The sequence below is a fragment of the Gadus macrocephalus genome, chromosome 14 (genome assembly GCF_031168955.1).
Source record: "Gadus macrocephalus chromosome 14, ASM3116895v1".
NCBI classification, from domain to species: domain Eukaryota; kingdom Metazoa; phylum Chordata; class Actinopteri; order Gadiformes; family Gadidae; genus Gadus; species Gadus macrocephalus.
In genome coordinates this window covers 7,352,335-7,366,585 of record NC_082395.1, presented here as the reverse complement: position 1 = coordinate 7,366,585, position 14,251 = coordinate 7,352,335, and the positions used below count along the sequence as shown (strand labels likewise).

General features: G+C 45.6%; 1 protein-coding gene across 1 annotated transcript in view; it reads right to left on the bottom strand.

The window, feature by feature from the left end:
• The window catches only part of LOC132471834 (CUB and sushi domain-containing protein 1-like), a 210,665-nt gene that overhangs the window by 11,130 nt on the left and 185,284 nt on the right, over positions 1 to 14,251 (bottom strand). The window contains 6 exon segments of the mRNA XM_060071151.1: positions 5,002 to 5,187; positions 6,158 to 6,334; positions 8,405 to 8,590; positions 8,985 to 9,161; positions 11,766 to 11,954; positions 13,796 to 13,969. Of these exon segments, the coding sequence (XP_059927134.1) occupies positions 5,002 to 5,187; positions 6,158 to 6,334; positions 8,405 to 8,590; positions 8,985 to 9,161; positions 11,766 to 11,954; positions 13,796 to 13,969 (1,089 nt within the window).

Genomic DNA, 14,251 nt, shown 5'->3' with positions numbered 1-14,251 from the left:
TAGTTCCGACAGCTGGCCGGCGCCCTCCACGGCACGGGAGGCCGCGAGCCGCCTCATTTAGGCTCGCCAAGCCGCCATCTTACCTCTGCGCAGAGATGCCAATTCCTATCGCACACGGGGCCTAGTTAGGCCTTAAAATACTATATTCTTTTCTTTTCTTTTTTTGAGGACCATATGGGTTGTAAGTATTTTTAATTGAACGTGTGCTCTTGTGCTACATGCCATAATGACCGCTGGTCTGCTTTGGAACCTGGGAGAAAAGCCCGGAATCTTCAAATGAAGAACAATACAAACAAGAGGCTGTCGGGGGACATGGGGTTTCCCCCCGCCCTCCCTGCTCCTGTGATCTGCTCCTGGCTCTGTGACCAGAAGCACATCAAAGTCCATCTGCATAACAATCAATGACAACCATGCTCTGCCTGCTAATGTCATTACATTATGGAAAGTACTGCACTTATGCTAGGCGTCTATGTGCTATGATCGTTATATGCATACAAGCGGGAGGAGAGAATGTTGCGTTGACTTGCTTTCCAAAAAAGAAGCTATCTGGAATTACGCCAACCTTTAGTCAAATGCACCAAATCAGCAACGTCCCACTCAAATGTTTTTCTAACCTGCTACATGGATAGCATGTAGGAGTTTGTTGTTCCACACATGGCTTTTGCATGTTTGCATTCTTTTTGGTTGTATAATTCTAATCTGCTAATTCCCTGGACTTTGTGAGGACCAGATGATCAAACGGAAGATAAACCAGACAAACTGTATATAGGAAAAATAGAAAGACCAATAGATATTCAGTGGCTGAACTCACAGCAACCTAAGGCATGATCAGAGTGGAGGGCTTAAAGGGAGCCGCGGAAATATCTGTCAATAGTTTGCCTGTATTACTCTGATTCAGACGAGTTGTTTAAAGGATCTGGCCCCGTTTGTTTAGACCCCGGATTGACATTATGCATGCGCACTGGCAAGCTGTATCGTCACCGCGCAAGCTCGCAGACATAAGAGACTGAGGCTTGCGGATGGAATTCAGAGCGGGGATAGTGATTGAGGGATAAGCCTGTAGTCTGAGCGCAGAGAAACATTTCTATAAGTTACGAGGGTTAGCGGCACTCGCTTTGAATAAGCTACTATTCCGAACATATTGGAAAAACTTTGGAAAAATAATCAAAAGTGTCCTCCCCTCTCACATGAACATGCACTAGGCTACTTTAACTCTGCAAGTCAATGCAGGAGAATGTAAAGGGAAAGTAAAACAATTTGCCGATATCTGGGTAAGACCATTTACAAACCTCTCAGCGTTTCCATTTATTGTAAAGGTACATAAGGTAAGGTATGATACATTGAGGTAAGGTAAACTCACTTAATCTAAGGTAGGCTAAGCCCCGGTAAGGTAAAGCACAATAAGTGCTGGTGCTTATTGACCATGGTTGGGTGGCGTGTCCTGCACCCTCCCATTGCGAGGGGGGCTAGGGTGGGGGCCTGATGGCTGAGAGACAGAGGAAAAACAAAACGAAAAAACACTCTTTGCAGCACTTTCCGGAGATACAAAGCGGGCCGAGTTACTGTGGTGCTGTATCAGCTCACCTCCGACGACACCCAAGGGATTCCTTAAAGTTGAGCTTATAAAAGTGTGCAGATCTCTATTTCAAACACACACACACACCCCCGAGCCTTCTGACAACATGGACATGAGGTCCTGGGGCTGGGCTCCACCAGATTGCACAATCAGGAGTATTTCATGTCCAAGGAGCAGGGGAAAAACTCATCAAAACCCTTCGAAGGGAGGCTGGGGAAGGCTGGCCAAATCTCGGCTTTACCTGACCTCTAAAATGAGACGAACGTTTCTTGGTGAGCCGCCTGACCAAAGAAGCCTTACTCCAAACAAATCGTTAAAACACAGCTGAACAACTCCTATGGCTGTCTATACAGCTCGTATTGTAATTTCAGTGTTTGATGTCCATAAGGCCATATATATCCTCACCTGTACTGATGGTACAGAGGAACATACAGAACTAAATGTCCCAGACTATTTAAATGAATACAATGCAAGCTATTACTGTGCTCATGATGACGTGGCAATACCAAGTGGAATACATTGTGAATACTAGTCGTTGTGAATGCTACTTATTATTAGTAGCTTTATTCCTGCAAAATTCCTTTGCTTGTGTGTGTGGATGATGTATTCTTGCGGGCATGAGTGTGCGTGTGTAAAGATTTGAGGGCACTAGAGTGTAGAGCAGTGTGTGTGTGTGTGTGTGTGTGTGTGTGTGTGTGTGTGTGTGTGTGTGTGTGTGTGTGTGTGTGCGTGCGCCCGTCCTTGTGCTCCTCAACATGCTCCTCAGATCCCTCCCGCTTTTCCCCTTTCAAGCTTCCTCTTGCGTTTCATCGTCCTCTTCCTGCCACTCACTCCAGACCCCTCTCTCCCTCTCCACTCCATCTTCCCTCTTCCCTTTGACCGGCGCTGATCTGTGTGTGCTCATCTGCCTGTCCCACGCCCTGACTCCTGCTCCCTCTAAACACTTGACAGCTTCGCTCCTCTGCCAGCCTACACACTCCATTGCCTACAACCACTTCTTCGCTCATTGTGTGCGTGAGTGTGTGTGTTGTGTGCGAGTGTGTGTGTGTGTGTTGTGTGCACGTGTGTGTGTGTGTGTGTGTGTGGGGGTCTCTGTGTTCCACGCCTGTGTGTATGCGTTTGTGCGTGTACATGCGTGTGTGTGTGTGTTTGTGTGTAGCAATGCGGATACGCGACAGCGATCGTTCTGCAGCTCCAAAGAACTGAATCAAACGGTGGACTGTTTGATCTGGGAATTGAAGAAGGGGATCGCGAGGAAGAGACAGCAGGGAAACGACGCGCAATGCCCCGTGTTTCTCTTCCACACACTTTGTTACCCAACAACTTTTCTCCCCTCACCACCCCCTCCCCACCATATCTCCATCTCTTTCAGTTATCCTATTTTTTTTGTACTCCTTTTCTTGCTCACTCACACACACTAACTCCTCTTTGTTTCAGTTCTCGTCTGGCTGGCAGGCTGGCTGCCTGCCTGCCTGCCCGTTTGCCTGCCTGCCTGCCTGCCTGCCTGCCTGCCTGCCTGCCTGGGTGCCTGACGATTTACCTTTCTTTTTCCGTGGCTGTGTTTTTTTTTGTCGGTCTGTCTTTCTTCCACTCTCCATCTCCCAGTTGTTTCCCTGGCTGCGTTCAGTGGGGTGTTTCTCTTCGTCTCCCCAGTTCAAAGCCCGTGCCGAGGCAGGAGCCAGCAGGAGATGTTGTGCTCGTGGGAAGCCGTGGCGGGGTGGATCTCAGGAAACATTCTCTGGCTTTATTTCTTCTGCATTTCATTCGGTGCGTTGCTCATGGACTGAGAGTGCCTTGCTAGGGCCCAGAGTGGTGTGTTGGAATAGTTCATTATGGTAGATTGGGCTTATTTATTCATCTTTCCCTGATCATTGGGCGGCGGTACTTGGGGATGTATTAAAGCTGAACATGGCTGTTTTGGGGGTTCATTATTCATGAGGCTTTTAATGAGACTGGTCCATCGGTAGATCAGGTTGATTGGTTTAATGCTGTCGAGGATGTATTCTTCAAATTCACCGGTGGTTATTATTTTGTATTGCGCATAAACTCATTATTATCGTAGGTAACCTCTCCATCCCAAACGGGATACAATAACAATGGCACAAAACACATCTGCTTACGCAGAGAAGAATATATGCAGAAGAAGAATTCATGAATGAATGAAATAAATAATGCTTCCCAGGGATAAGACGGCGATATCCTGGTCTCCAGGGCAACCAGGATGTTGTTTACAGGAGGTAAGCACGCGTTTTGAGCTCAGCCAATCAGAAAATAAACACCATTTGAGCACATACTCATGCACGTGTGAAGACAAATACAGTTTGGCTTTTAAATTGGACTGAAACAGCCTCAGTGAGGACATTCATGCTAGAGTTTGAGTGGCAAATGTTATGCAGGATGGAAACTACTACGATTTGGATGAATAAATAGGCTATCATGACTTTTAGAAAAATATATTGAGGCAAAAAAAAAAGCTTGTCCTTTTAATTCAAGGATTCAAGAAAAATGTACAAGTTAATTATACTTGGTAGGTCCCATTAAGCACACCCATCAGTATGCCAGTCTAAATAAAACTAGCAAACTTAATTATGGCAGAAAACACTGCATTTTCATGAGCTTTTATCTGTATATACTTTCATACTGATTCGGTTGAATTAATGATCTGTGTAAAGATATTAAGCCGACTTTGAAAAAAGTGCTCACAAACAACAAACAAAAACAACCTTTTGGTTTGTTTTCAGTGAGGTTTTGTATCTTTCAGAACAACAACAACAACAACAGTTTTCTACGACACTATGTGAACAAGCTTGGGCTGATTTAGTGTAGTCTGTGACCTGGGAAAAGAAAAGGCCATGCATTTGACAAAAAAACACTTTGACATTGCACTCTTCCCCACGGACTTCTCTGCTTTCTTCATTGGAGCATTTCATCATAATGTGGGATAATGTCCAATTTACAGCTGCCAACAAAAATCAACCATGTGACTTGATTATGTATGTGTTATGTCTGTATAAATTAACACATTTGATGAAAGAGTTGAGGCTTTTTCAAGATTTCAACTTGACTTTAAACATAACCCATTTATTAGGTCAGCACAAAGAGGAGCTAACCAAGCTTTGTACACAAGCACACATCTATATATGTATATATCATAGTTTGTCCCAATGAACCAAAATAATTACAGACTTTGGAATTGTTTGAAAGCTAAGGGTTCCTAGTAAGACCACTTACTAAATATGCCATTTGGTCAAAGTTTTCTTGAGTGTTGTACGATACCGCAAGTGCTAACATCCTTAGCAACGGTGGTCAAGGTGGGAATTGAACCTTAAGCCTAACAGTGTTAACACCATGCCCTAGCAGTTGAGGCAGGAAGACAAGTATTAGTATTACAACTATTATTATCACATGAATGGCTCAACACTCACCTTTACAGGCAGGCTTGGTTTGGTTCCAGGTACCGTCTCTGGCACAGCGCAGAGCGTTGCGCCCCACTCCGGAGGGTTCCATGAGATTCCCAGGGTTACAGTGGTAGGTCACAGTGTGGTTGAAGCTGAACTGGCTTCCTAGATAGATCCCGTTAGCGATGGAGCCCGGATCACCACAGCTTATCACTAGACGACGGAGGGAGAAAGGACACAAACAATCACATTATATTGTGCCACTAAAAGCTTTAGTAGAGACAAAGTTTAAGGAGTGTTCTGACTTTCAAAGCCCTGCGGGATTATACATATTTTAGAGTTAAATTTAAACAAATTAGAGGTGACATGTTCTGCTCAATTGACTTAATAAACATTTGATGACCGTCTCCACTTCACTTACCCTTGGGGCACTCCTGGTAGACAGACTCTTAAAGGAACACGGCCCTTGTTCATTTATTCAATACGAGAACACCACTATTTACTCACATGTCATTTGAAATATGTTTTTAATTAGAGTTGTGTCTTATATTCATTACAAACCAGTATGATTTACTGTTTAATCTTTCCAATTAACTTGACTTGAAATTGAAGTGGTTGATTTTGGCCTGGAAGCTGTAGAAAACGCTGGAAAGGCATCTGATTGCCCGGCAAACAGGCAACAGATGAATGCTTTCTGCTGAAACTGCTGCGAGGAAACTAGCATAACAAATTCTACTGATGGGACAGAACACCAGTTTCACTGGCTAGCCCAGGACTGGGGACTGAGTTCCAACAGCCAGTGGGACTATTTCACCATTTAAAAGTAAAAGTTATTTCAAAAAATGAACTACATACAAGTGCTAATCTAGTTAAACTGTAAATGATAAGGTCCAATTTGCATATTATTCCCTTTCATTCTTTAATTTGCTCTCAAATTGGATCGTACTCTGAATCACACAAGTTTTCCGTTCCTCTAGATAATCCGTTTCCACTATTCTTCCAGAAGACAGATTTTTGTAATTATCAGCACCACGTTACGAACACACCGACCACCCTCACGGCATCTACCGAGGCATATTGGCCCTCCACAGATAAACCAATGCTCCTAATACTAAGTAAAAAACACAAACGGCACATCAAATCAAACGACATACATACACAACCAATCTAAAGACCTGAGTACCTGTGCAGTCGGGTGGCTGGCCGGTCCAGGTACCGTTGGTGGTGCAGTGTCTGGTGGTGAGGCCCGAGGTTTTGAAGCCTTCCCAGCAAGCGTACGCCACGGAGCTGCCGAAGGTGATTCCATCGCTCAGTACTATCCTGCCGTGGGCCGGCGTGCCGGGGTTTCCGCACGACACCGCTGGGAAATAAGGAGAAAAACACCCCGACATGAAATAAAGATTCATTATAATGAAACCCCTAATGATGCGGCGCCCGTCACTCACGGCGTGTCTGTACAGAAGTGGAATGTGGAGGAAGACCGTCTTCCTGGAAACCGCTTTAATTACAGCCTTGAGATAGGAGTGACAGGATTCTGCGCGCTCTCCGTTTTTTAAAGTGTTATTAATTTTCTCACAATGAAAGGAGAAGTTGAGTCTACTTGTGGGAGAATAATGGAGATTGCTGAAGGGCCGTCGATGTCGAATCTGCATAGTCCATCAGCGTGGGCCGTGTCCGCGAGCGAGGCTCTAAAGGCTCCATCGCTCCAAAGTGTCAACGGACTTCCGTCTGTTTCCCTCGTCGGCGGGCCACGGCCGGCCGTATTTCACCGCCATTGTTAGACCCCCGACGTGAACCGCATTTACTTAACGCTGGTCGAGGGGGCAGTGACTGCAGAGCTCAATTGGCTTATCCGGACTTTGGTGTCCAGTGATCCATCGACCTGTAGTTGCTGACGCAGCACTCCGCCTCAACAGGAAGGCCAGGCACCAGTGACCAACCAGGACACATCTCGCTAATTGGATTGTGGCAGCTGACAGACATTAACAATCAAACACCTACTGATGGGATTCATTAGTTGTAGCCTTTTAAAGGATTCATGCCAAGTGTGTGCATGTGTGGGTGCTCTTGATACAGAGGGAGATTTATCATCGTTTTTTTTTTTTCCAGATTCGGCCATTAAACACAATTCTCCTAATGAAAGACATCTGGAGGCGGCTATAAAATCCGTTAGAGATTGACACGCAACGATGGAACGTGAGACTGTAAATCCGACGCTACCCTTCCCCAGCACAAACGCACAAAAGGCCATTAGAGGTATGGGGTTAATGAAAGGCCTCGTAGAAACAGACCACGCTGATTTATGAAAGCCTGATCCAATGCTGTTATATTAAGGCTTGGATAGGCAAAGCCTCGGAAGGACCTGTATTCATAAGCGAAAAAGGAATCAAACACGACAAACAAGACGAGATAGAGGTACACAAAACAGACAAGCCTGTCTAAAACCAGAGCACGTCCCGTCCCGTTTGCACATCCGAAAATTGGGTTCCTGACCTGATTTAGACGGCGTGATAGCAGCTAGGGGTTCTGGTCATGGCTTTAAACAAGGTTGAGTTTATACTTTAGGGATGCATGGCTTCCACTTACATGGGGAGTCAAGCAACACCGTTGGGAAAGGGCTGTACATTAGTCGCCATAATCAGTTCCCAGACACATAAATTGACTGTTGAACTAAAGATGTAAATGTTCATTTCTGCAGCAATGTGTCGGCCACATCTACGAAAACGGGGAGGGAGGGGAGATCCGATTGGCTAACCCGGTAGCATTTGTCTCAAGTTCTGTTTTTCAGGTTCATATCAAACAATGAAACGAGCCGCTGTGAATGCATTCGTCAGAGGAAAACGCTCTGTGGACATTTAAACGCCGCCGATGCGAAATAACACCATTTGCTTTGCAAGCACAGCACACAGCTGGGAGACGGCCGCGCTCCTGTCCGCTCCACTGGAAGCTATTGAGTTATTAAAGCTTGATCAATCATGTTATAGACTACTTGTCTTCGGTCAGCCCTACTTCTGCTCATATTTATTGATAGAAAAATTGGTAAACACTATGGATTCCCCAGACTGTAAGCTGTAAATTGCTTTTAACTTAAAACATCAAAAGGAACAATTCTTTGAAAGAAGACATTTTATGTCAAACATTAAACGGCCGCACATGTAGAACAATATGTTATTGATTTCTCACTTTGCCAAGACGACGTACTATGTGCCTCAGGAGCTGCGGCACGACTCCTGAGGGACAGGCAGTGACAATAGCGTTTCACAGTGGCATTAACAGAGGGCTAACGTTTCTTCTGAGGAGCCCGCTGGAATCGGCCCCTGCTCTGCTGCTGGGGCCCGGTGGTGGTCTCCGTAGCGACCTCGCCGGACACACCAAACATTATGCTAACGCGTTAGCCTCAGCTTTGCGGGGGATCGGCGCGGCGACAGACCTTGACACAGAGGCTGCGTGCCGCTCCAGGTGCCGTTGTGCAGGCAGGTGCGCTCGGCGGAGCCCATGAGGGTGTAGCCCGCCTCGCAGCTGAACCGCAGCAGGCTCTTGGTTCGGAGCTCCTCCCCTCCCAGGCGAACGCCGTGGATGGGCACGCCCGGGTCACCGCAGACACCCGGGCTGGTGCCTGTAGGAGGGAGATCCGGGGGGAGCAAGGGCACGCACGCACGCACGCGCAGGCACGCACACACACAAACACACACACACACACACAGTTTTTTAGAATGATTACACAATTCTCATCTCGGTCCAGATTCCTTCTCTTGGTACCTGTTTTTGCATTAATATTGCACAACCAAAGGAATATCCGATATTTTTTTTTAAACCAAATTAGTTTTTATTTTTCCTCTTTGGAGTCTAAGACGTGCAGTAAATAAAAATCTAAACGAAATTGAAAAGCCGGAAAATGTGGTATTACATTATATCCTGTTGTGTGCAAAGTGAAAATACCATTACACTCCATTCAAGGCTAACAGACTATGAGGAAGGGCTGTATTTTGTGTCTTCCATCGTATAGGTACCAGTGCAGTATGGCGGCGCCCCGCTCCAGGTCCCGTCCTCTTTACAGTGTCGTGTGGCGTTACCCACTAGCACCCCTCCAGGCAGACAGGAGTACTGCAGCACAGAGCCATGAGTCCAGCCGCGGCCGCCCAACACTACTGCGTTCGGAGGCACACCGGGATCCCCACAGGAAATTGCTAAAGAGACCAATAGAAACCAGACATAGGATCAGAGAAGAGGCAGACATGGGTTTAGATGGAGAGAATGATAGACACAGGGAGATAGAGAGTGAGAGAGAGAGAGAGAGAGAGAGAGAGAGAGAGAGAGAGAGAGAGAGAGAGAATAGATACATACATAGAGAGAGAGCTTCTGATGCACAGGCAGAGAGAGAGGGAGAGAGCTGTAGGAAGAGAAATTTCGCAGCAACAAGAGTTTGAGAGGAGAGAGAGAGAGAGAGAGAGAGAGAGAGAGAGAGAGAGAGAGAGAGAGAGAGAGAGAGAGAGAGAGCTTCTGACGCCGTTATATCACACACAGACAAGGTCTGGGCAGAGAGGGGATACGTAGATCTGCAGAGCTTAGTTTAGACATCATGAACCGGGCCTTTCTCTGGAGAGAGAGGAAGAAAGCCATATCAGGCATATGTTTGGGTTTACTTCACATTTAACCAGGCTGAGCTGGCTGAGCACCTCGTGCTCTTTGGTTCTAGCGCTGCGCTGCTTTGTCCCCTGTCGTGTGTTTGGAGGTGGAAGGGCGGAGGCCCGGGTGCCCAGAGGAAACAGGGCACACATGTTAGGCCCACAGGGGTGAGACCCCGGTCCGCTCCCCACCCAGGACCTTGACGTTGCTCATTACCGGGCCACAGTGGCACGTTTTTGGTCCGGGACAAAATGGAGTACGTCTGGGAATAGCTAAGGGGGGTAAATGTGTGTTTGGGTCTGGGTTCCTGTTTGTTTTGGCTTGTGTTCTAGAAAACAAAACAAAATGGATTCCCCATGCCTCCCTGTTAAACTACAGCTTCCAATTGTGAACGATAACAGTGTTACACATGGAGCGGCTCAGGTAATGATGGCTTTGAATGTAACGTCACCTATAATAGAATAGTTTGAAAAACTAGTGATTGATAGAAAAATGGTATTGTGGTATATGCTAATTTTTAATGCATCTAGCCATGAGCGTGATTGGCTGTCATATAATGACGGACAACCCATTGTTCAAACATCTAAAAAGGACAGAACATTGCCTGGGTTTCTATGTAATGACCTTCATAAAGCTGGGATTTCTGGGTTGCATTGATCTGTCTCACTGCCCCAACAAATACAACTTTACATTAGGAATAAAATGTTGCCTGCAAACACCCAAAAGCTTTTGTGGCTCTCAAAATGTCCACATACATGGCTGCGAAAGACCCATTCTACTTACGAGTCAACCCGGTAGTTCGCTTTGTCTCGCATTTGCTTGTCTCTGGGTTTCGCTCTACAATCATGTCTGTGGTTGTAGAGTGTGAGTGTGTGTGTGTTGTGTTGTGTTTCGTAAAAAAAAAAGGAGCATTTTCTTGCGCGGTTCATGATGTCTAAACTAAGCTCTGCAGATCTAAGTATCCCCTCTCGGCCCAGACCTCGTCTGTGTGGAATATAATGGTGTCCATCAATTTCTATAACCGCACCTCTCTGGCATGCCTTTCTCCGACTGCGTCTCTCAAACTCTTTGTGTCGCTGTGACTCTCTATCTGTTGAGTGCTTGTTGTTTCTCTTCCTACGGCTCTCTCCCTCTCTCTCTCTGCTTGTGCTTCAGATGCTCTTTCTCTTTGTCTCTCTCTCACTCTCACTCTCTCTCTCTCTCTCTCTGTATGTATGCATCTTCCTCTATCTCTTCCCATCTCTCACTCTCTCTCTCTCTCTCTCTCTCTCTCTCTGTATGTATCTTTCTCTCTCTCTCTCTAAATGTCTCTCTCTCTCTTTCTCTCTCCCCCCACTCTCTCTCTGCCTCTCTCCCGCTCTCTCTCTCTTTCTCTCTCCCCCATTTTTCGCTTCAGGTTAATCTCTATGTTTTTATCAGACAACGGATTTCTTCAACAATAAAGTCTGCCAGCCCAGGGGATGAACATCCCACAATGCACACACATACACACACGCATGCACGCGCTCACAAACACCACACACCCACACACCTACCCACCAAGCCACACACACAGTGACACACACACCACCCTTCCAACCTTCCTTATTCTCTCACTCTCTTTTATGATTACTTCTCTCACTCTTCTTGCTAGAAATACCTCTTTCTTATTCTATCCCTTTTTTCATTTTCTTCTCACCTTCATCCCAATACCTATTCAAGTCATTTCACACCTCAAATAGCTTTTTTCTTTTTTTTTTTGTCTGAGACCAGACATAAGGTAAAAAAAGAATAAAATACATCTTTGAATACACACTGGCTGGTGTACACTTGGGCCCATTCACTAACAAGAGGTTATTTGTTTTCTTTAGTAATCAAACATTTTCTTACCAATAATATAATTATACTATCAGAATAGCCACTTCCTATTTGCATAATATTTGTGACCAGACCCTTCTCTATTCTCGTCGCTTCCTTCGCTGCATATCCCTGAACATATTATATACACAATTTAATTGATTCAAATGCCTCTATTCCCTTCATTAGGGTATGCACTTGCATGCAAGAATGTGAAGAACATTATTTTTGTTTCAATTTTAACAAAATTGTCAATAGAAGTGCAGGAGTACGCCAACGTTACTGCTTTGAAGGCTCCTTGGCCTTTGCCTAACCCTAGCCATCCGTACCAAGGCAGCGTGGGATTGGTCGATCCCACCGACCATCATGCTGACAAGTGAGGAGGGCGGAACCGAGAAGGTAGAATCCTCGTTTACAGTGGATGGCAACAGTCACGCCATAGCTGAAGACTTCTGGGTAACGTAGGCCAGATTGACGAACACCATTTTCCACTTGTCCAGGATCGGAACAGTTGACCACTAGAATGTAAAAAGAAAGGCAGAAAGGAACACAACACACGGTCTTAAAACCACACTCTAGTGATTTCGTTAAAAGCATCTACAGCTGCTAAAATAGGTTTAAAAGATAATACTTAATAACCAATTTAACAATTGCATAAATTGCATCAATAAAGAAAACATAAAGTTGAGCTAGCTAAACATTGTTCAAAACATGTACAGACATTCACAAAAAGAACAACCCACACTCAAAAAGAGACCAACAACTTTTCAACACAAATGTCTCACTCAAAACTATTCTCAACAGGCTTGGGTTTGAAGTTTAAACAAAATATGATAATCGATAATGCTGGGACACTGAAACCCTAAGCACTGTGTTGAAATGCAAAAAAAATAAATAATATGCATACAAAGAGAAAGCCTTCTATGAGTATGCATTGCTGCGTTACGGTTTGTTATGCTATCCCCCTTTTGTTGGATTGGGTTCAGTTCTCTCCCTCATACTGCCGCTGCAGCATTCGGTCTGGTTACTGTAGCATCATCTAGGAGGCCTGTCTTCAACGGCCACGAGCGAGCAGTTTCCTCACACCACAGCCCGATACACACACACACACCGACTGGGATTCAAGTCTGTGGGGGGCAGTAATGAGTGAGTTTCTACCTGCACACCAGGGTGTGTGCGTGTGCGTGTGTGTGTGTGTGTGCGTGCGTGCGTGTGTGTTCTGTGTGTGCCAGTGGCTCTCTGGTATCCTTGTGGGAACAAATACATTCTCACCCTTGTAATTGATGGCTGCTTGTGGGAAGGGGGGGGGGGGGGGGGGGGGGGTTGAGACAGAGGGGGAGAGGGATAAAAGAGAGAGAGATTGAGAGAGAAGTAGGATGAGAGCGAGAGAGGGAAAAAGAGAGTAAATTAGGAGGAGAGTTTCAGAGGGATGGAGAGAGAGGGATAGAAAAGTAGGATGAGAGAGAGAGAGAGAGAGAGAGAGAGAGAGAGAGAGAGAGAGAGAGAGAGAGAGAGAGAGAGAGAGAGAGAGAGAGAGAGAGAGAGAGAGATGGGGAGAGAGCGAGAGAGAAAGAGAGAGAGAGGAAAAGAAAGGGAGCGAAAGAGAGTAGGGGAGATGCAGTCAGGGAAAAGTAGGATAGGAAAGAGGGAGAGAGAAGGAAAAGAGTTGAAGGGAGCATAAAACAATCAGGAATTCCTCCAATGGCAACCCCATGGAGGCCATGTCCACTGCCGACCGAACACCTTGAGCATTCTTTAGTGGTGATGTTGCTGCCTGAAGGGGAAGGGGTGTGTTTGTGTGTGTTTGTTTGTTCCACCTGTGTTTACGCATGACCAACATGGAGAGAGTTAAAGATAGAGATTGAAATAATTGATGATTGTGCAGTCTGTGGCAAGGTGGGCAGACTGGCAAAGGCTTCTACCAGTCTGCGGGTTGGCATTAAAAAAACATCGGCCTTCTTGATTTTTAGTCTGCTGAGAAGGCAGAACGTGTCCAACAAGTCAAAGTACGAAGTCCAAAATCCCCCCTTACTATGTTAGCACCAACCCAATGCATGATAAAAGTTATTGTTAGGTGTAAGAAGAACAGTATAATATAATAAAATGGAGACTTTAGAGTTTGTTAATAATCTTCACTTCATGGTACTGTGGTGTTTTCCACGGATATTACAGAAAGAGATGAACTGGAAAAAGAACAATAAATACGGACATTCTGTACTGTGGTGGACTGTGTGTGTTGTTTGTGTGTGTATGTGCGCGTGTGTGTGTGCGTGTGCGTGTGTGTGCGTGCGCAAGAGGGTGTGTGTGTGTGTGTTGGCCTGTGTGTGTGTGTGTGTGTGTGTGCATGTGGGTAACAGACCTCTGCAGACGGGCAGGGGGCTGCTCCACTGCCCGTTGAGCCGGCACTGAGCGCGTGTATTTCCATGCAGAGAGTAACCTTGGTTACAGGTGAAATTAACAACATCGTTAAGGTTGAACTCGCTGCCATTGGTGCGGCCGTTGGCTGGATTGCCCGGGTGACCGCAGGTGATGGCTGAGAGGGGATTGAAAGGGACAGGTAGAGACGGTTAGCTGACTATCGAACGCACGGATTAATGAATGAGAGGAATGAGTGAAGGGCATTTTGCTTTGTCAATGCATTTCACGTGATCTCACCCAGAACTGTCTAAATGGATGAATTTGTAATTAGTCAACGCTTTGGATTTAATTTAACTACTAATGCAATATTTTTTTTGATTTTTTTGAAGCAAAGGAAAATTTGTTATGACACTAAAGTGGACAGTGATTCATCTTCTGAAAGTAAATACAAACAGAG